At 43.4% G+C, this 21,040-nt stretch overlaps 1 protein-coding gene across 14 annotated transcripts in view; it reads left to right on the top strand.

Annotated features, from left to right (window-relative positions):
• The window catches only part of ZNF536 (zinc finger protein 536), a 410,578-nt gene that overhangs the window by 257,796 nt on the left and 131,742 nt on the right, over positions 1 to 21,040 (top strand). For all 14 annotated transcript variants that reach the window (XM_077309497.1, XM_077309501.1, XM_077309489.1 and 11 more), the window contains one exon: positions 6,338 to 7,912. In XM_077309497.1, the coding sequence (XP_077165612.1) occupies positions 6,338 to 7,912 (1,575 nt within the window). The remainder of the gene's footprint in view (positions 1 to 6,337; positions 7,913 to 21,040) is intronic.

The raw sequence follows: 21,040 nt of genomic DNA, 5'->3' as shown, positions 1-21,040 counted from the left end.
CTGTCTGAAGCTCTGCCCATGAGGCTGGGAGTTCGATCCCAGCAGCCGGCTCAAGGTCGACTCAGCCTTCCATCCTTCCGAGGTCGGCAAAATGAGTACCCAACTTGCTGGGGGGTAAACGGTAATGACTGGGGAAGGCACTGGCAAACCACCCCGTATTGAGTCTGCCATGAAAACGCTAGAGGGCGTCTCCCCAAAGGTCAGACATGACCCGGTGCTTGCACAGGGGATACCTGTACCTTTACCTTACAACCCGCCACAAGTCAAACATGACAGTGGTGGGCAATAAGTCCAGTAACAACAACAACAACAAGTTATTCCTTTGTCAGACCCACAGAACAATGCCTACACATGGATTTTCCCCAGTGCTATCCTAAGAATAGTTTCTTTGGAGTACCCACATAGAATCCTGCCTGGGATGACCTGTGCCTCACTTTTTGCTTTGCCAATTTCCCCCCTTGCCTTGTGTGATCCTATCTTGCCTTTTGTGACTTTGGGACTCCCTCCCCACCACGTGCGTTGCTGGTACATCACAATTCAGTTGAGACGATAACCCACCAATAGATAAATTCCAGTCCCAGCTACAGAAGAGACCCGTATCATTGGCTGCGGCCATGAGTGGCGATCTGTTCTGAAAATTGGGCTGATTAACTTGAAACTGAACTCTGGAGATGCCCTGTGAATTGATGTTGCATTAAATGAGCTGCGTTCGTGTTTTCTCCCCTTCCAAAAACGAGTTTGACTATTGCCGTTTACGGCAAACATTTGGAGGAGAGATGGGCTGTATGAATAATTGAGGGGAACGGCAATACGAGCGCCAAAAGGAGCAACAATTTTTTTGGCATTGCTCCTCCTTTTATTCTTTTTACCTCTAGGTTGAGGTAAAAGGGCCCTTCTTTCATTTCCCTCGGTCTCTCCCAATCGCCCCCTTCCTTCGCACCGTGCCACTTGCCTTTTCTTGACTTAATGACATCCCAAACTTTTGTTGAAAATAATTGATTGAATTTAAATTTCCTTAAAAGTTTAAGAGGTAATGTTACAGTATAAATTTCCTACCAAACACTAAGTAGGGAAATATCCATTAGCGAAATTAACTACAGTTTCTAGGTAGCTAACAATGTGGCGTATACAGTAGGGCATGGCTAATGAACACTGCAGTGGGTGATATTTCATTATACAAATTAATGCTCACATTTTAATGGGAAAGTCACATAATGAATCTCAGCTTCACTGACAGCAATTAGAGACACAGATTGTCCCCTTCTGGACAAGACACTGTTTAGCAATAAGCAGCTGTGTAAAAAGTCTTCAGGTTTGCAACATATATATGCTTTGGGGGAATTGGCGTACAGTTTATATTAATGTACTGGAGCATCCGAGCTAAGGAGCATCCATATTCATTTCTCCCAGTATTAACTATGTAAAGACGTGTGGGAAGACTAAATAAATATCCGAGATAGGATTTAAATTCAATTATATAGCTTTGCAGGGGGAAGGGAAAAAAAAATTAGCACGCTATGCTGTCTGTTGCACGGTACAGCAGAAGGTAATCTAAAAAAAATCCAGACGACGAGGGTATAGAATCTTCGTCTACCTTTTTTCCTTTGTCTTTGATTTGCCTCCTTCTCAGCCACAATAGCAAAAGGAGGGGAGCGATTCAGAATGCAACTGGTATTTCTGACAAACAGATGAACTATGTGGGGGAACATGTGCTTGATCCAAAAATAATCCCACAGAACCTTTGATATTCCATTTGGTTTCCAAAGTGCGAAGTGAGTGATTAGAATGATAAAAGAAATCGCCGAGTAGGAAGAGGCATAATAATGAACTCATTAAACTGGACTGCATTCTTTTAAAATATATATAGTCCTTCTGCCATTGATAAAATAGGTTATCGATAGCCATGCCAATGATTAAAGAAGTGTTTTAAAAACCCGCTTTGGTAGCTGAGTTTATTTGAAGGGACGATTGTATCTTTATTTCATTGTTTTGGGTTTTTAAAAAAATTAATTATGTTTTCTGCAGTGTGAAACTTAACGTTGCGCCTAGGTAGATAGTGCAATGGTGTGCAGTAGCACCTCATGTAGACTGCACTTTCCCAGGGCTGCCGATTGTCACAGATTCAGTGTAGGGGGCACACTCACGTTATATACGTGTTGTAAACAAGGGCAACAATGGTAATCCAGCAACAGACAATGGATTTTTATTTGTACTGTGAATTAAGGATCTACTACACTAAATCTACTAGCCATTGTGTTACCAGCTTTGTACTGGTGTGTGGTCCTAAGGACCGAACCAAAGCGGGCCTGACTTCATGAACAGTGGTCGTACCCTATCATGGTTAATGATGGGGTTGGTTTTACAAGCCAGCTTGCATCCTTCATAGTTTGGGGTATGAACGATTCATTCAAAGTTTCTGCGGAACGTAAACGCCTTCAACTTCGTCCAAGTTTTCTGCAATCACGTAAGCCAACATTTAGATATGCAAAGTCCAACCAATGATGTTTCTTTCACATAGAATCATAGAATCATAGAATCATAGAATCATAGAATCATAGAATCATAGAGCTGTAAGGGGCCATACAGGCCATCTAGTCCAACCCCCTGCTCAACGCAGGATCAGCCCTAAGCATCCTAAAGCACCCAATAAAAGTGTGTATCCAACCTTTGCTTGAAGACTGCCAGTGAGGGGGAGCTCACCACCTCCTTTGGCAGCCTACCCTACACATCTGCCACCTTTGAAAATATTGCAAAGTGGCTGACTAGTAGAAGGGGTTGATTCTTCTCTGTGTGTCCTCTAGAGATACACCCATGTTTCCTATTCTCTCCTTTCTCTAATGGCATGATGCAAAGAAACTCTTTCAGGCTAAGTGGTGGTGGTGGTGGTGGGGAAATCCAGTACTTCTGTCTGGATCTGCTGCCACTTAGAGTTTACTTGAACACTGGATATTTGGAAGACAAGTCCAGGACACTGGCCTTGCAGAAGGTGCTGAGAAACAGATTTGTGAAACTCATGGTTGGTTTAGCTCCAGTTAGCTAACTTATCTCACTGGCTGCAGAAGGTGGGTCTGGTTGCTACACAAAGTGCTACTTGACAGTATAGGACAGTATTTTTGGGTATACCAGAAAGCGAGAAACATTGGGGCTGTTTCCACAGTAGTGAAAAATGCTGCATTGGCCTTCCTGAAGTCACGTGGAGCAGATACGAATGCAATCCCAGTTTGCTGCACTGTTTGAGAATCCCCAGAAGCTGTGATTTCTCCCCCTCTCCTTGGAAAACTGTTTGTGGTTATCCAATGAGGAAACTTTGGATTTGCGTCTGCTTCAGCCTCCATTCCCACCTCAAGTGATATAAAGAAGACTTGGTCCTTATATGCCGCTTTCCTCTACCCGAAGGATTCTCCAAGAGGCTTACACTCGCCTTCCCTTTCCTCTCCCCACAACAGACACCCTGTGAGGCTGAGAGAGCTCTGATATCACTGCTCAGTCAGAACAGTTTTCTCAGTGCCATGGCGAGCCCAAGGTCATCCAGCTGGTTGCATGTGGGGGAGCGCAGAATCGAACCCAGCGTGCCACATTAGAAGTCCACACTTCTAACCACTACACCAAACTGGCTCTTATCATCATAGCTATGTATCAACTGTGCATACTATCCTCCCCTTTGCATTTTTAAAAAATGTTTGAACATGATCACATTAAAATGTGAATTTTCAATAACAATAGTGCCCACTTTCTGGGAACGCTCCAGAAAGTTATCCATAAGTCACAAACTGGGATTCTTCCACCTGCCTCCCCTGTCTCACCCTCCAGCATCTAAATGCAATTGAACATCATGATTTAAGATGCAATGGGGCACTTCCTAACTTTTATGCAAAAGTTGTGTAATGGCAACTGACGTACTTGGTCTTCATGTGTGCATGGTGATTGAGCACATACCAACACAAGAACCCCCCCCCCCTTTGCTTGGATGATTCAAATGCCACAGGAATAGAGGGATGGCGGGAGCAATTTAGAAAAAAATGCAGTGCGTTACAGCACAAGTGTCTTATTGCACATGCTCAGACAAAAAACAAAACACAAGGGGCGGCATGACAGGAGGCGGGACTGCAAGGAGGACGAAACTGCAAAACACACGCCATGATTGGGAGTCCCAGCCAATCACTGGAGAAAAGCAGTGATGCAGGATCATAGAATCATAGAATCATAGAATCATAGAATTGGAAGGGGCCATACAGGCCATCTAGTCCAACCCCCTGCTCAACGCAGGATTAGCCCAAAGCATCCTAAAGCATCCTAAAGGATGCCAGGCACAAATTCGGAGTCTACATTTAGAATCCGATGCGGTGAAAACATGCTGGCAAATCAGAAGTGCAGAATCGGTCTAGCTTTCCGCCAGACGTGACAACCAGCGGCAAAAACGTCTTGAAGTTCCTCCGCTGAGCCTGCCACTTACTCCCTCTGAAATCTTCCTATAGCTTTCATAGGAGGCATCTTACGAACGCGGAAACGCGGAAACGCGGCATTGATTCTCAAATGATTTAGAAACGTCCAGTCTTTCAGCAAGGATGTTTTATCACACGCAGGTTTGGGGTCGTTGCCCGTAGGTGCTTGTGTCTATGTGTGAAAGAGACGTACAGATATTTTTTCAAGCCTAGTTTTTATATCATTTCTGAGAAAGAAAGCGGACGGGGGAGAAATAGTTCCTTATTGTTTAGGTTGCTTAGAAATAATTGCTGTTATTGACAGGGCGGTATGAAAAGAAGCCTCCAGGACTGTCAAACTCTTGTCTCTTTCGATGACTGCTCCAGGATCCAGGGCTGCAAGGGAACTCTTGATTGCTAACAAGAGTTCAGGAGACATTTAAATGCACATTTATCTAGACATATTTCTTCTCCTTCCTCCCCCTTCTCCGGATGTTTATGTGAGCGTTCCTGTAAATATTTCCCATACATGCCGTGCCACACAGACTTCTTCTAAATCAGACAGAGTGGTATGAGTTTAAGCCCTGCGTGTGAAATATATATTTAATTCATGAAGATCATCTTATATGTTTTAAAACACTGCCGAAGCCAGTCCGTACTCTGTTGAAAAGTGCTTATTAGAGGTAAATTACACATTTTACTACTGGAGCATTAGAGGTACCATTAGTGCAAATTTAAAACACTGCCAAAAAAATAAAATAAAATAAAATAAAATAAAAAAGCCCCACTAGATAATGTTAATTTCCAATGCAGAAACTAAATATATGTTGTACCTTTTTATTACTCGCTTTCGCTTTAATTTTTACGGACTACTTTTTAAAATCTTAACTATATGTTCTTACACAATGCAATTGTAATGCTCCGTAATGGTTATTAATATTTTATGGAAACTATATTTATAGTTCTTTATTTGGAAACAATGCAGCAGGCCTGCAGATCTTTGAATCCTTCTGGAATGGTGCCCTCCAAATAATGATAAATTACTTGTGCAGAATGCCATTTGCTAATTATATCCATGATTTACTGCAGAGCAAGACTTAAATCATTCATTTCAGTCTTGCGTAACAGTGGCATAAATTTTTTTTAGGTTTAAAAATGGTTTCCATGTGTATAATTTAAACAAAAATTTTTATTTCTATTGTATACACACACAAAAAATGGTAGTTATCCATTTATTACATGCTTTGTCTCTCCTTTTACCCCTCTGCTTATGCCCCCCCCTCCTGTTTGTACATTTGATGATAATTGTGGTGGAATAGTTTTGTTTCATTTTCAAAACCTCTTGCTTGAATTTCAAAAACAATTTAAACATGTTAGCTCAAGCTTTCTCCACCAGAGTTTTGTGAAACTCTGGGGTTTCTTGAAGGTCCTGGAAGAGTTTCCCGAATGGGTGGGAGCGAGTTAATTTTTTATATATATATTTGTAATGTGTTAAAAATTTATTAGGTGATATGACCATATATTGGCATGTCAACCTCCCCAATTGCCAGTAATGGGTCTGGAAGGGGTGGGAACGTGAGGGGCTCTGGGTGGGCATGTACACAACTATGCCTTGCATCCCTTCTAAGTCTGAACAATGTTTCAAGGGTTTTTCACTGGTAAGAAAGCTGAGAAAGGCTGTGTTAGCTTAAGAGAAAGATTGCTAACTGTGCTAACAGTCCAGAGTTTCTAGAATGCTTTTTTTTTTTTTAAAAAAACAACAACAATTTTTTAAATCAAGAAATCATCATCAGAAAAAATAAATTAAGAGGCTAAGAGTTTTGCTGGTTTTGGAACTGTCTGTAATAGAAATGCAACTGTTTAATGTTTCTCAGTTGCTCATCTTAACATACCCGTTTGTCTTTCAATAACTGCAGGTGAAAAACCTTATAAGTGCCCCCACTGTGATTACGCTGGTACTCAATCTGCATCGCTCAAATACCATTTGGAACGACACCACCGGGAACGACAAAACGGAGCAGGACCGCTTTCTGGGCAGTCTCAAAGCCAAGAACACAAAGAGGAAACGTCCAGTAAAGGATCGATGTTCATTCGGCCTGAAGTACTGAGGGGTGCCTTCAAGGGTCTTCCAGGTATAGATTTTCGAAGCAGCATGGGGTCTCAGCAGTGGTCACCAGGGTTGCTTTCCTCAGGAGATCATCCAGGCCACACAATTGGCATGTCTTCTGACGTATCTCCTGATGTGATCAAGGGTTCTGACATATCTTCCAAAGGAACACGATTTTCTGAACTTGGTAGAACTTACCATAGCATGGTTGGGAATGGGGTGAATTTCCAAGGCTCACTTCAGGCCTTCATGGACAACTTTGTCCTCAGTTCCTTGAAGAAAGAAAAAGAAATGAAGGAAAAAGTCCTAACTGATTGCCTTTCCACGAAACCACTGATTTCAGAAAGTGGTGAGGACAAGGTACCTAGCAAACATAGAAAAACTGAAAAATCACAGTACGAGCCCCTTGATCTGTCTGTGAGACCTGATGCAGCCAGTCTTCCAGGTTCATCAGTGACAGTCCAAGACAATATTGCTTGGCATGGCTGCTTATTTTGTTCCTTTACCACATCTTCTATGGAGTTAATGGCTCTTCATCTCCAAGCTAATCACTTAGGCAAAGCTAAACGTAAAGACAGTATTTTAGGATTAACCAGAAATGGTAAAGATCAACCTAGGGAGGCCATGGCCTCAGCCCATAAAGCCAGCTTGCTGCCCTCTTCCATGCAATCCAACAAAGATGCCACTGTTTCCAATCTAATTGGCCAAATGGACTCAGTTTCTGAAAGAATGAACCCAGGATCCAAGGACGTGCCAGGAGAACAGAAAAATACCGCTTGGCCCGGTCACATGGATTCCACTTTTTGTAATTTTGCAGCAGACTTCTACAAGCAGTTTGGCGTTTATTCCGGCGTTGTGGGAGCACAAAACTCTTGTACCGCTAATGAACCTGACCTAAAAACACAACCTGGAGATGACCCAACTGTGTTGCTCTCTGACTCTGTAAATAAAAGTGCTACCGATGACCTGTCAGACATTGCTTCGTCTGAAGATATGGAGTCCTCCAAGGAAGAAACTGTAGACGACGATGACATCGAGGCAGAGTCTGATCTTATGAGCAAACAGTTGCCCACCCTAAACAAAGATGGCGCCGATAGAGGGGAAAACAGGCCTGGCTCTGCTGCCTCAAAAACTTCCCAAGGACTAATATCGCCATTGCCACCGACGTCTGAAAAACCTTGGCACAGCCAGAATCTGCTTTCCCCCCACGAAGCCGTACAAGGTGCAATGAAATCCGATCAAGCTCAAAGCCCACAGGTCCTGGAGAAGCAAGTGAACATGCTGTCGGTCCTAAGAGCCTACAGCTCTGATGGCTTAGCAGCCTTTAATGGACTTGCAAGTAGCACAGGAAGTAGTGGCTGTATCAAGAGACCTGACTTGTGTGGTAAGTTTTAGCATCCTTCTTTCAGACCATTTCAGGAAAAACAAAACACACACACACACACACACGCAAAATCACTAATTGTGTTTGTTAGTAAATTCGGCTTTCAAAATGTTCAAAAACCATGTGATGAAATAAGTATACTGGGTTGGATCCCGCCATTTTAATTTATTTTTCTTTTCAATTGGCAAAAAAAAAAGGGGGGGGGAGAGAATGGATCACACCAACAATTCTACAGTGGGGGATCATGGGACCTATGTGGTCAAAGACCATGTGGGATAGGGGCTGTGGGATAGAGGGGAATTGGATAAGACTGAGGCTGGATCCAACCCATTCCTTTGTTACAGTGCATGGATCTCCATTGTTATGATGGTGTTCCTTGCACGCATATGTGGCCTTTATGTGTGGCCCTGGCCTTTAAAAAAAATGCATCATGTAGTTTTAAATTAGATTAGCATTTACATAAGATGTTTGTACTTAAGATTATGTGATCAGGACATCTGCTGCTTCATTTTTATCAATTTGATTTTTATTTGGTTAAATTGACGTGGTAACTTGCAAACTTTTCAGCATTTGAACTTAGGAAAAATACTGGAGGCTTTCCCAAATCTAGCTGTCTTTCCCAAAACTCCCCCTGCCTTTTATGTTGAATTGGGCTGGACAGAGCATTCTCAAGGATCTTATGAATTATATATTTAAATAAGACATTGAGCCATTTCAGTGCATAGTTTTAACAGGGTTTTCCAAAATCATGCATCCAAACCATAACTTCTCATAAAACAAAACAAAACAAAACAAAGCTAGGCAATTCGCTTATTCAGTGACTTTATTCAAAGAAATTATTCAAATGCCAGATCACCCAATTAATACCCTAGTTGTAGGCATTCAAATTTAAACATACCCCTCACTAGATATGCCATTGTCTTTGAGTTGGTACATATAACCACTTTCCCCAGTGACTAATGGTTTTTGAAGTCATGAAGTTGTGTGTTTCCCTTATCTAGGATAGGTGAAGTCCCCCACTTATATCATGTTGCCCAGGTAATTTGAAGAGGTCCATCTTGCCATGAGCACGGCTGCTACCATCATTTTGGTAGGCACAGGATTGTACTGCTTGTCCAAAGCATACAGCAGGTCTCGGGCCCGTTGTCACCACTCATTGGCTCCTGAATTCAGCAAGGAAGAGGCCATCTTAAGCTGTCTTTTTTTGTTTACTGTAATTTAATGTAAATTCCCATTTTTACTTCTCGTACGAGCTGCTGCCATGTAAGCCTCAAGACTGAGACATATGGTGGATTTTGGCTGAATGTCGAACCCTTCCACAAAATTGCAAGAGTGGCTTTCAGTCATCTTTTGTTGGGGAGAGAGAGGAAGCTGGTGCATATGAAAACCCCACACATTCACTGAGTGCATGGGGAGGAGGAGAGGAAACGAGAGTGGGACTCCATCCCCCAATCTCCCTATGATCCCTTGGCAATCTGCAGGGGCTACCGCACATAAGAAGGGGCCATATGAACTCCCCCTCCTTGAAATCAACAATGCTTCCAAACCAGCTATGGTGATCACCAGGGAGGGGAGTGGGTGGGCGTGTGTGGCCATTCCCTCTGTACGGTCACCCATGCAGAGGTCAGGTGATCCACACAATGGCAGGAAGCAAGGCAGAGCTCTCTATCCTTACATGTTCATAGGGTTATTGAGTGCACAGGGCTAGAGAATCTAGGCAAATCTGTGTTCTAACATCTGCTTTGTAGTCTTCAAGGATATCAGAAGCTATAAGAAAAACACCAGGCTGATTTATTTTTGTTCATGCATAGCAGTGGGAATAACAAAAAGGTAATTACGTTATTCATTTTTGGTCTCGATTGTCCTGCCTCACTAATTGTCAGGCGTGTCGTTGGCACCCCAAAACAACTCATAGTGTGTCCCTACAGGTCCAGCCCTGCCCAGCCTCCTTATGCGTAAATGACAACATGTGTTTGCAAACATGCATTTGTCAAATTCCCACTTCACACTATCAGGTGTACGCTTAGAACAGCCGTTCTGAAGATGTAATGCGAGACCTGCAATATTTGTGTCCAAAATGCCTACCGCGTGCTGTGCCAGGACAGTAAGTTGAAGTAATGAGTAATGCCTACGTTGTAGGCTGATACGCCAGCGTCCAAGTGGATGGTCAGGAGACATGGCATTCAGTGGTATCACCCGAGCCAGGGGAGGATAGGGGTGCAAAATTCTAGGGGCTCCGGTCAGCTAAGCAAGGTGCCGTGGAGGGTAGTAGCAGTATATATGTTCTGATCTTCCATATGTCCTTCTGAATATGAGGATAGAAACCCATGGAAATCTTTGTTGGATTGGGTTAATCATGGTGGATTCTGGGATTCCTAGCTTCATCCACATAACATTAGCAAATTAACCCGGAGAGGGAAAGCATGCAGGAAGCAATGTAAAACAGCACTTGGGGGAGGGGGAGGGGGACAGTGCAATGCCACCTGTTCCCTTTGTGACCTTTTCACAAATCTAGGGCTACTAGAAACCAAACAAAAAGCTTTTCTGGGAAATGTAGTCTCGCTGATTTGCTAAACCGGAGATGGTTGCATTGGGCCAGAGGCCTATTTGATAGAAGTAATAATCTGTTCCACATAATATATTTCTAGTAAGGCCTCGTTGGAGGAGTGTCTCAAATGCCACTCAGTGCTTAACACCAACTCAGGGCGGCTGTCCCACTCCTGAGTGCCTCCTTCTCCTCCAACAGGCTTGCCTGTTTGCCCAGCGGCCAGCCAATCGCCTTCCGTCCCCCACCCCCGACCACCCCCTCCTCCTTCCACTTCCCTCTGAGGCTCGGAGGCTGCAGATCCCTGCCATGTGACAGCTGCCCCTGCTGGTGAGTTCCGTAATAGCTGCCTGAAGCCTTTCCAGGTCCTGGGGGGAAGGAGAGGCCATTCGCAAAGTTGTTCCACTCCATCCCCTTAATCTAGTGCCTGTTGTATTCCTGAATGCAACGGGCTTGGCCCCTAGTCACGTTATAATAAATGTAGGGAGAATGATGTATAGAGCTCCACGCCCTTTAATTTTCTATTGTTCTAAATCGCAGTTATTGAAAGGGGCTGTTAGTTTGGAAGACAACAGCAACGTTCCCTTTTCTTTGCATCTTACCAGCCTCCCTTCATGGTGCGACAAACCCTGCCTGTAAAGGCTACCAGTGATCGAAAACCAATGCTCACCTGCTGGCTTCTTGATATTCAAAATGCCAGGTCGTAGCTAGGTGCAGTTCCAATGACAGAATCCAGCAAAATGACAGATGTGTCTGTTTCGGAGCTACGGAGGAGTATGTAGGATGGCTCCATACCCCGAAGGGTGTCTTTCTGAGCACGGCACCCATCACTATGCGGCGCAAAGAATGTTTTCCAAGTTGTCAAAAACGAAGAAGAAGAAGGGGAAAAAAATACTATGGGATTTCTGACAGTATGAAAAATATTGACAGCTGCTAATGTTATGCAGATTGAAAGTCCCACATTCTCTCCTTTTAATAGCTATTCAGCCTCATGATTATAAAGAGAGGGCTGTCCAAAAGAAAATAAATCCCGAAACTTTCAAGTTTCCCAGTTCCTAATTTGGGGGCAGGACTGTGTTCAGAGTTTGAGAAACATACCGATTTATTGGCCTCCAGTTATGTCATACACCCCATCACTGTTAATATTATTAGCATTAGTACCGTTTTACGACTTTTAGTAGTCCCGCGTCTCCTAACTGTATTACCGCTCAGCAGATAGATGTTGGGGGGAGGAGTACTACAAATAGCAGGGGTTCCCAACTAGGGTTCCAGGGAACCCCGGAGTTCTGTGAGGAAAGACAGTCTTTCCCAAAAGTTTGGATGGCCGCTGACATCACTAGCCATCGCCCGAGTCCACTTCCCCTGTTGCTCTACGGGCCTAGTCTCTTTCTCCACAATAGATACCATAAATGATGGATTGCTTTATTGGCTGGCTCCCATGGCTACTTCTCTGGAGGGACCATAGAATCATAGAGTTGGAAGGTACCTCCTGGGTCATCTAGTCCAACCCCCTGCACTATGCAGGACACTTACAAGCCTATCGCTCATCCACTGTCACCTGCCACCCCCTTGAACCTTTACAGAATCAGCCTCTCTGTCAGATGGCTATCCACCCTTTGTTTAAAAGTTTCCAAAGATGGAGAATCCACCACCTCCCGGCGAAGCCTATTCCACTGAGAAACCGCTCTAACTCTCCGGAACTTCTTCCCGATGTTTAGACAGAATTTCTTTTGAATTAATTTCATCCTATTGGTTCTGGTCCATCCCTCCAGGGCAAGAGAGAACAATTCTGCTCCGTCCTCTATGACACCTTTTTAAATACTTGAAGATGGTTATCACTTCAAGTCACCACTTCTGGGTTTCCTTGAAGCCTGAACAATATTTCAGGGCTTCCTCCACGGGTCAAAGGTTGAAAAAGGCTGGCATACAAAGTACATAGCAAATATATGAGTTGTATGTTCAGTGCCCATGCAGAAACATAAATCGACTTAGCACAGTTCCTCTTGTGTACAACTCTGTGCAACCCCTAGCACCTGCCTCCTTATATAGTTCAGTGCTCAGAAGTTGTACTATCTTGCGCAAGCAGAAATGCAAGTGGAGATACTGTATGTTTGACCAACCGTCTTTTTCTTGTACTTCCACTTACTCAAGAGCTCTAGCACAAGTAGTAGTTTTGCACTGGCTCCAAGCTTTTGTACTTCCACTCCTTAAATGGTAAATGGAATGGCTGCAGGGGTAGCCCAGGTTCATCCCTCCCTTCCCCTTTTCATGTATATTTGTATTTATCTACAGTGAATACAAATAAACATGAAGCTGCCATATCCTGAGTAAAACCTTTGGAATACTGTGAATGAAGACTGGGCATGGCTTTCCAAGACCCTGTTGCTCACTGGAGCGACCAGAGTTAACACTCGGGACCTTTTACTTGTAAAGCAGGGGCTGTATCAGTGAGCCATGGCTCCTATGCAGTAATTCATGCGTCTTTACGACCGTTTATGCACTGGGAACTTCACTGCCCCAGCTCCTGTGCAGGAGCGCAAATCAGGGGCGGACAACGTGCACCAGGCCAAGTGCTCCCCCATGTGGCTGCAGGAAGAGGTGGGGCAACCTGCCACGACTAAAACTCCAGCCTGCAGCCCGGCATGAAACCTCCAGTGCATAAACGGTCTACATGATGCACAGGCATTTTATGTGGACACCTAGACCAAAAGGGGGAAGGGGGGAAATGAGGTCATGCCTGCTAGCTCTAATCCTCACACGTGTTAAGCACAATTTCCGAACCGAGTCTCCACATGATCAAGAATCTTCGGTTCCAGACTATGTGGAGCAGACTGTGCTCGTGCACTTGGTATGCGCAGGCAAATTCCATAGGTGTTGCTGAAGTTAACATTCGTATTGAATCAGTTTGTTGAACAAAGGCAACTCTTTCGTTAAGTTTAGCTGTGTTATTTGGCTGAGATGTTAACTAACTGGGAAAACTCGCCCTCTGTAGTGTTGTTCTATCTACTGGCATTTTATGTTATCCCATGGCCTCAATGAATGTTTAAATGGGAGTGATTCACCCAATATGTATGTGATGTTGACTAGTCAAAAGCAGTCTATTAATACCGGTGTCTTGTTCGAATCTCCCCCGTCATCTCATTCAAACCTTTCTGACTCTCAGCTCAGAAAAAAAAAAGGTTCATCAAGACTGTTTCTTTTGGGGTTCCCAGTTTCGTCTTTGTGTGTTTGGAGACCACAATATCTCCATTTTTGTTATCCGAGGCATTCACCTTCACGCCGGGCATGAGAAACATTCACCGATCAATGGCACTGCTTGCCTTTTGTTTTGGGATTTGTAGGGAGTAAGATCATTATGGGTTAACTCACATGCCGCATCTTACAATAGCAATCGATCCAGACTTGGTTTTATCTATTTTATCTTCGAAACCAATAATATGGATCAGCTTCTGTGCACAACATTTGTGCAGCAAACAATTTTGGTTTCCATTAAGACATCCTTCCTTCTCAGACGTTACAAAAGCTGCCCAGATTCATTTTTGACACCACGTAGAAGACGCCCAGAGGGAAAACATGGGACCTTCGATGGCAAACTGGTCTTTATGGTTGCCAACGTTTTTTTCACCCCCCGATTGTCCTGTGTTCTGTTCACTTCTGCAAAATTGGAACGGGACACATGGATAAGCAAATGGAAGGACAATCTAATGATCCGTAGAAGTACCAGTTGGTTGAATTGATATGTGTACAGGATAGAACAAAAGGGAGGAGGCTGCACCTCACTTTTTAAACACAAGGCCTTAGCGAATGTCTCTGCAAAAATTCAGGAATTTGTATACTTTCATTAGCTTGCTCCTTACTATTTCCTCTGTGGTTTGTTGCTCTCCCGTTTCGTCTTAAAAAACGCTTTAGATGAGACGCCTCGTGTTCATATAAAGGATTGGCAAAACACTTACCCTGATGTTGATAACGTCAGTTTTGAACACGATATGTATGTCACATGTTTTATGTATTATGCTGTCTTAAACTAGATGGTAGTGGAAGTAACCATCTGATCTGATTGTATATAAAGTTGCAACACAAAACTTAACCTTCAACAGGCCAATTCAATAACCACTACCCATTTTTATACTGGTTTTGCCTGGTGATTCCATGGAATGTCATTTTAGTCTCCCAGCCCAACTTGCCTCTCCATTGGTAAACTGACGTTTACTGGCCTTAATCAGATGTTATAAAGATAAATTAAAAAGAGCTTATAAAGCACCTTGCATAGGTTCTGAAAGAAGAGTGTCGGACACATGAGAAGTCACTTCTCGTCCTGCAAAAACACATTTTCCATATCAGCAGGTTTCTTTGAAGCTTCAAGTCATGGTGAGTCTTTCATTCACTGCTATAGCAGAAACAAATATCGCTTTTCTTCCTGGTAACATTTGGCCTTCCCTAACCAATATTGATTTAGTATTGCAGCATGCAAAAAAAAAATGATTAAATGAGTTGAAAGATCCCATCTTTCATAGGTGGATTCCAACACCATCACTAAATGCCCCTTTAGAAAAGGCAAGCTACCAATGGGCAATCCATTTTATACCAAGCAACTGCTGTGGTGGTGGTGATGGGCAGTGCCATCAAGCTGCAACGGATTTACGGTGTCTCGTTTTCAAGACAAATGGCAAACAAAGGTGGCTTGCCAAGGTAGCAACTCTAGACTTCCTTTGGTGGCCCCCCATCCAAAAACTATCCAGACTGAACCCTGCTGAGTTTCCTAGATCTAGTGACATTGGGTTAGCTTTGCCTATCCCCGTTAGCTGCTGCTAGCATTTGATGAACATTTTTTAGATACGATTGGATCTGTACTGGCATATTGTGGTTGCCATGCGCTGACTCCTAGAAACACCTTGATGATTGTGTCAAATGAACGAAAGAGTTCGGTGCCATTCTTCCATTGCCAACCGATTAGGGTAACGATCTAACTTTGAGCAGTGCCTTGTTGAGTCACACGTCAGGGCCAAGCAATGATCCATCCTGACAGCCTGGTTGATTGAATGGGTTTCACAAGCCAACCCGCTGGGGCTTTGAGCACATGCAAAAGTGTATTTCGAGACGAGGAAAAGTGTATTGAGCAATAGCTTAACCCTGTAGCTTAACCTCTGATCAACCTCGTGGCTTACCCTTCATTCAGCCCCTCTGTGCAGTACACGGGCTTGGATCCAGCAGAATACTGATGCGGACAGAAGGGATTTTTGTCAGTGTGCTGTGTCTTCCTTACTTCCCTCCTCATATTGATTCCCAGGGAAAGCCCAAGAACAGCACGAGAGGCAGTGCTTGGTTGGAACTGGCAAAGTGTCTCTCCGTGTCCACAGAAATCTGGTCGATTCAAGACACTTACGATGAAGCAGAGGTGAATAGTCTCTCTCCGAGTGTTATTTTCCCAATCTCTTTGATATGTGACAGTCAAAGTGTGTTATCTAAACAGGGCAAATTCACTTCTTTCTCACAGCAAAGGAATTTACTTCTTTTCATGCCTAGTACCTAGGCTCCTTTCACTGAATATTGCAATAGTTCCTCAATGCACACGAGTTGTATTCTCTTTAGGAACAGTCACCTATGATCTGAAACATAAAGATGACCCCCCCCCCTCTTGCCATCCTTCCTATTTAGCACCCTTCTTTTTCAGGCTTATTGGCAAATTTGGGTTCCCCCCCCCACTTCCAGATTGACTTTTCTACCAGCTTCGTTGGGTCTTCAATCTGGTGCAACGTCCTTTTTGGTTAGAAATTATTTCTTAATGAAGTCACTCCTAGTCTTTGTCTGCGTTACCCGAGATCGGAACCTGGCCTGAGTGATGAAGGGCTTCAGCGGCTGTTGTGGATAATGCCCTGCTATTTGCGTGGCAATCTCCAACCAAACTCATATGGCTTCCTTCCTTTTTTAATTAAGTCGAATGCCAGCCAGCCCAACGAAGTTTGCACTCCTGGATGCAGCGGGCTGGTCTGAGCCGAGCGTCGTGTTTGCCAAATGGTCCGCTAGTCATTTCAGTACAAACAAATGAGTGGTGTCAGTAAGTCTGCAAACACTGTTGACATTTAGCCTTGTTTATGTTACTTTCCTTTTTGCTGCACATTTTTGGCTCAGAAAGCTACTGTCGGAATCAACAGTGACTTCCTAGGCAGCAGGGAAGTGCCCAGTGTTTGGCCTCTCGCACTCTTACCCCTCCCATTATTAAGTGTGGTTTCCACCACCACCCCTCTTTGTCTCTTGGCAACTTAAAATTTTTGAGTAATAATTTTTTAGAAGCAGTTTCAATACAGATAGGAGAGAGAGAGAGAGAGAGGAAATAACAGGAAAAGGAAAAGAAAGAGCGAAGGACAGACGCATCGGTCCCATTACAAGAAATTTGTGAGTTTCCAGTCGCCCACGCCTTAAATCGTCGCTTATTGATTCAGGTTTATCGTTGATATCCAGGTCTCTTTGAAAATATCTCAACCGCTTATCTTCATTAAACTCTAAAGCCACAAGTCGCCTAATCATTTTTTGTCTCCACACTGCAAGGAGTCTATGAGTTTTCCAGTTCATCATGAAAGAAGTTGTTGGTTTTTTCTCTAAACAAGGATGTACGTTTAGCCATTTCTACCAGTCGCCTATGGTAGGTAGACTTGTGTTTTTTTTTAATCCTGAGCATACAGTGATCACGCAGCTGTTATTATGTATAAGAGCAAAGTCCCATGTTTCTTTATCAACCGTAGCAAAAATATTTTTGGTCTAATTTGTAGGTTAATCTTTAGAGTCTTGTGTGTTTGTACTCTCTTTTTTTCTTTTTCTTTTTTGCTTTACTACAAGTCCACCACATGTGATAAAACATTCCTGGTAATTGTTCACATTTCCAGCACTTGTTCAAAACATTTTTATACTTTTTGCCAAGTCTATTTGGCATTCCATACCACCTATACATCATCTTATAAAAATTCTCCGTAAGGTTCAAACGTAATGTAAATTTTATCCCTCTTTCTTGCCTATCCTTTTTATCAATATATCACATAGCCATCTAAAGTTACAATAGGGCTCCAATTCTGCAGCAAGGCCCCTGTTCAAGTTGTTAGGTTTTAGCTGTTTTCAACATTTATTTTCATCCCCCCCCCCCCCAAACTCTGAATTGAGATGTTGCATGGGTCGCTAGGAAATCCAGCATTCCAAGTGGGCGTGCTCAGAACAGACTATGTATCTCTTAACAACCTTTAACCACCCTCTTGTGATTTAGAATCTCGGGACAGAACAAGAAGGGAGATGGTGCATTTTCCTCACCCTTTACACCGTGATTTTATTTGCTCTTTCCTTCTATGTAATAGGAGTCCGCCTTCATTTTAGCAATAGTGAGCAGAGAACAAAAGAATCAATACTCACTCCAGATTAAAGATCTTGTTTGTAGCTGACGGACCATGGACCAAAGCAAGCCCCTGTGCGCCTCCATGCAGTTCTTGCAACTCTGTTCTCAGCCCTTCCCTGCCTGTGAACACATTCCACGCCACACCGCATATAAGAGCACAGGCACCTATGGCAGTTGATCCATATTGCCTTTTGTCACCCCCAGCACTGAAGCCAACAGGTTTTAAAGTTAGTCCTCGGATCTCAGTCCACAGCCAACACAGAGCTTAGCGTATTTTAAGCCCAGCAGTCTTAAACCTGCCTGCGTGTGTGTGAGTTTTCAGGTAGGCAGTGCATACGATATCATAAAAATTAGACAAGAAATGGGTTGTGTGATTTCAGTTGCAATAATGGGATGATATCTCTAGCAACAGACTGGAGGGTCATGAGCATATATCAGGGGTAGTCAAACTGTGGCCCTCCAGATCTCCATGGACTACGATTCCATGAGCCCCTGCCAGCAAATGCTGGCAGGGGCTCATGGGAATTGTAGTCCATGGACATCTAGAGGGCTGCAGTTTGACTACCCCTGGCATATATGGTGGTTTGGTACTTTTGGGGCCTGTGCTCTTCTGGGCTAAAAAATACCTTTCTGAAGTATAGGCTATCACCTCCAAATCCAAAGTTCTTCAAATTCAGTCCGCATGGTATCCTAACCCCATGCCTTCTTGGATGGATGTGCCAGCCTACTAAAGTAAGGATTTGAATGTCATTGGACCCATAGGACTATACAGGAGCCTGTAGCATGAGAGCCAGTTTGGTGTAGAGGTTAGGAGTGCGGATTTCTAATCTGGTCATGCTGGATTCGATTCTGAGCTCCCCCACATGCAACCAGCTGGGTAACCTTGAAATCACCACGGGGCTGATAAAGCTGTCCTGACCAAGCTGTCCTGACCAATATCAGGGCTCTCTCAGCCTCTCCTCCCTCACAGGGTGTCTGTTGTGGGGTGAGGAAAGGGAAGGCGAACATAAGACACTTTGAGACTCCCTCGAGTAAAGAAAAGCAGCATATAAGAACCAACTCTTCTTCTTCTTCAGTAATATCAGGGCTCTCACAGCCTCACCTCCCTCACAGGGTGTCTGTTGTGGGGAGAAGAAAGGGAAGGCGAACGTAAGCCACTTTGAGACTCCCTTGGGTAGAGAAAAGCAGCATATAAGAACCAACTCTTCTTCTTCTTCTAAGGAAGCATTCCAAAATGTGTGCAACTCCTGTCAAAATTAGTTAGACTTGCACTTGAGTACGCATCACCCCTCAATGGGTCCTCCAAGATAGTTCCCCCCTTAAAAAAAAATGCAGCACCTTTTTTTTGCACATATAGCCCTTTTCAGAAATAATATTGTCTTTGAAATCTCCATTATTTTGAATAAATTGTTGTAAAAAAATGTGTTAAATTGCTGAATTTCTGAATTGCTGCTTTTTTCCTCTCATGTTCCTTGATAATTATATTGTTGAGGATCAATGTAAATTACCTCTTCCTCTGTTAACTCTCTAAAGCAGAGAAAGGAGTTTCTATATATTTGTCAAAATGTAGGAATTAATATGTGTGTTAATAATAACATGTTATTGCAGCAATACAAAATCAAAGTCTTTGTAATCATGTTCTGTTATACAGGCATCTAAGTCTAGAGATCGGACTGCCATTAAAAGTGATAAACTTCCTTTTAAAAAGGTTATTTATTGTCATTTCTACTTGAGTTTTAAAAATAGTTTCAAAATTTTATAATACTTTAGGCGGGAAAGAATGATTGTAGTTATGTTCCCCCCCCCCCTGTTCTTTTGAGAAATGCTTCCAGTTCAATGTTGTACTTTTTCCTTATTTTCTTTCTTTTTTTTTTTTAACATCAAGAAATGGTAGTGAAATTCATTGAACAAACACGCCGACAGCCCCAGTCTCAAACCTGTGGTTGAAGTGAAATGTGTAAACTTCTGCTGGGTTATCATGTGCTTTGAAATAGAGTATTGTTGGAAGTAATTAGAAAATATATTAAGGTTTCCTGGTAATGAAGGCATGTAAGTTTTAATAATTGTTGCTTCCTGAATAGGTGTCACACTTTATCTTTAAATGTATATGGAGTTCCAAGTTAGGTCATTTCTGAATGGAATGTAAAACAATACTAAAAACAATGCTTCAATAACTTATCTTGGTGTTGCTAATAAAAATTAAAAAGCTGTTGAACATTAGTATAGTTTGGAGTCATTTTGTTAATTCGCTCGGCAACAGAACTGACAGAACGGTTTTCTGTCCACTGAATGACAAGAATCCTGCTTGAGGTATATTTTCCCCCCCCAGCAAAACTGAGAGGTGCGACCAATTGTGATCCCCCCACCCCGCCCCTCCCTCAATACCTTGAAGGGAACGAACAATTTGTTAAAGTGAAAAGCACTGGCACGTCTTTTGTTCTTTCGTAATGTAATAATTGGATAGCGGAACCAAAGTATCCGAAAGCAGGTGCCGGAGAGGACATTTTGCAAGTGTTCGTCCTCTTTCCCTGATGGAAATCAAAAGTAATTCAGCCAGACTCAGTCGTGCTGTGTCGTACCCTGGGGATTCTGGTCCAGCCCATCACAAATGTTGTATGCAAACCTTCTCAAAAAGCTGTGCTGTGGGGAAAACAGAATGAGAAGAATGGGCACTAAATTCAGGGCAGAGATATTCCTTTATAGGCACATGAAGGGGTCTAATGTTCAGTAGCTTAGACTGCCTTGAGGTGAATAGGCCAGGCTAAGCCAATCACGGCAGACTTCAGAAGGTGGCGTTTGGATGGGAGACCAACGTAATGATACGGAGGCAGGCAAAGGCAAACTACCTCTGAATGCTTCTTGCCTTGAAGACCCCACGAGACAGTGATCATTCAGCGGCAACTTGATGGCAGAAACACACCAGCCTTCATGCCACTCCAAGCTGAACATCCGGAAGAAGTTCCTGACAGTCGGAGTGGTTCCTCAGTGGAACAGGCTTCCTCGGGAGGTGGTGGGTTCTCCATCTTTGGAAATTTTTAAGCAGAGGCTGGATAGTCATCTGACAGAGAGGCTGATTCTGTGAAGGTTCCAGGGGGTGGCAGGTTACAGTGGATGAGCGAGATGGTTGTGAGTGTCCTGCATAGTGAGTGTCCTGCATAGGGTTGGACTAAATGACCCAGGAGGTCCCTTCCAACCCTATGATTCT

The sequence above is a fragment of the Paroedura picta genome, chromosome 14 (genome assembly GCF_049243985.1).
Source record: "Paroedura picta isolate Pp20150507F chromosome 14, Ppicta_v3.0, whole genome shotgun sequence".
In the NCBI taxonomy this organism is placed as follows: Eukaryota; Metazoa; Chordata; class Lepidosauria; order Squamata; family Gekkonidae; genus Paroedura; species Paroedura picta.
This window is presented reverse-complemented; position numbering and strand designations above follow the sequence as displayed.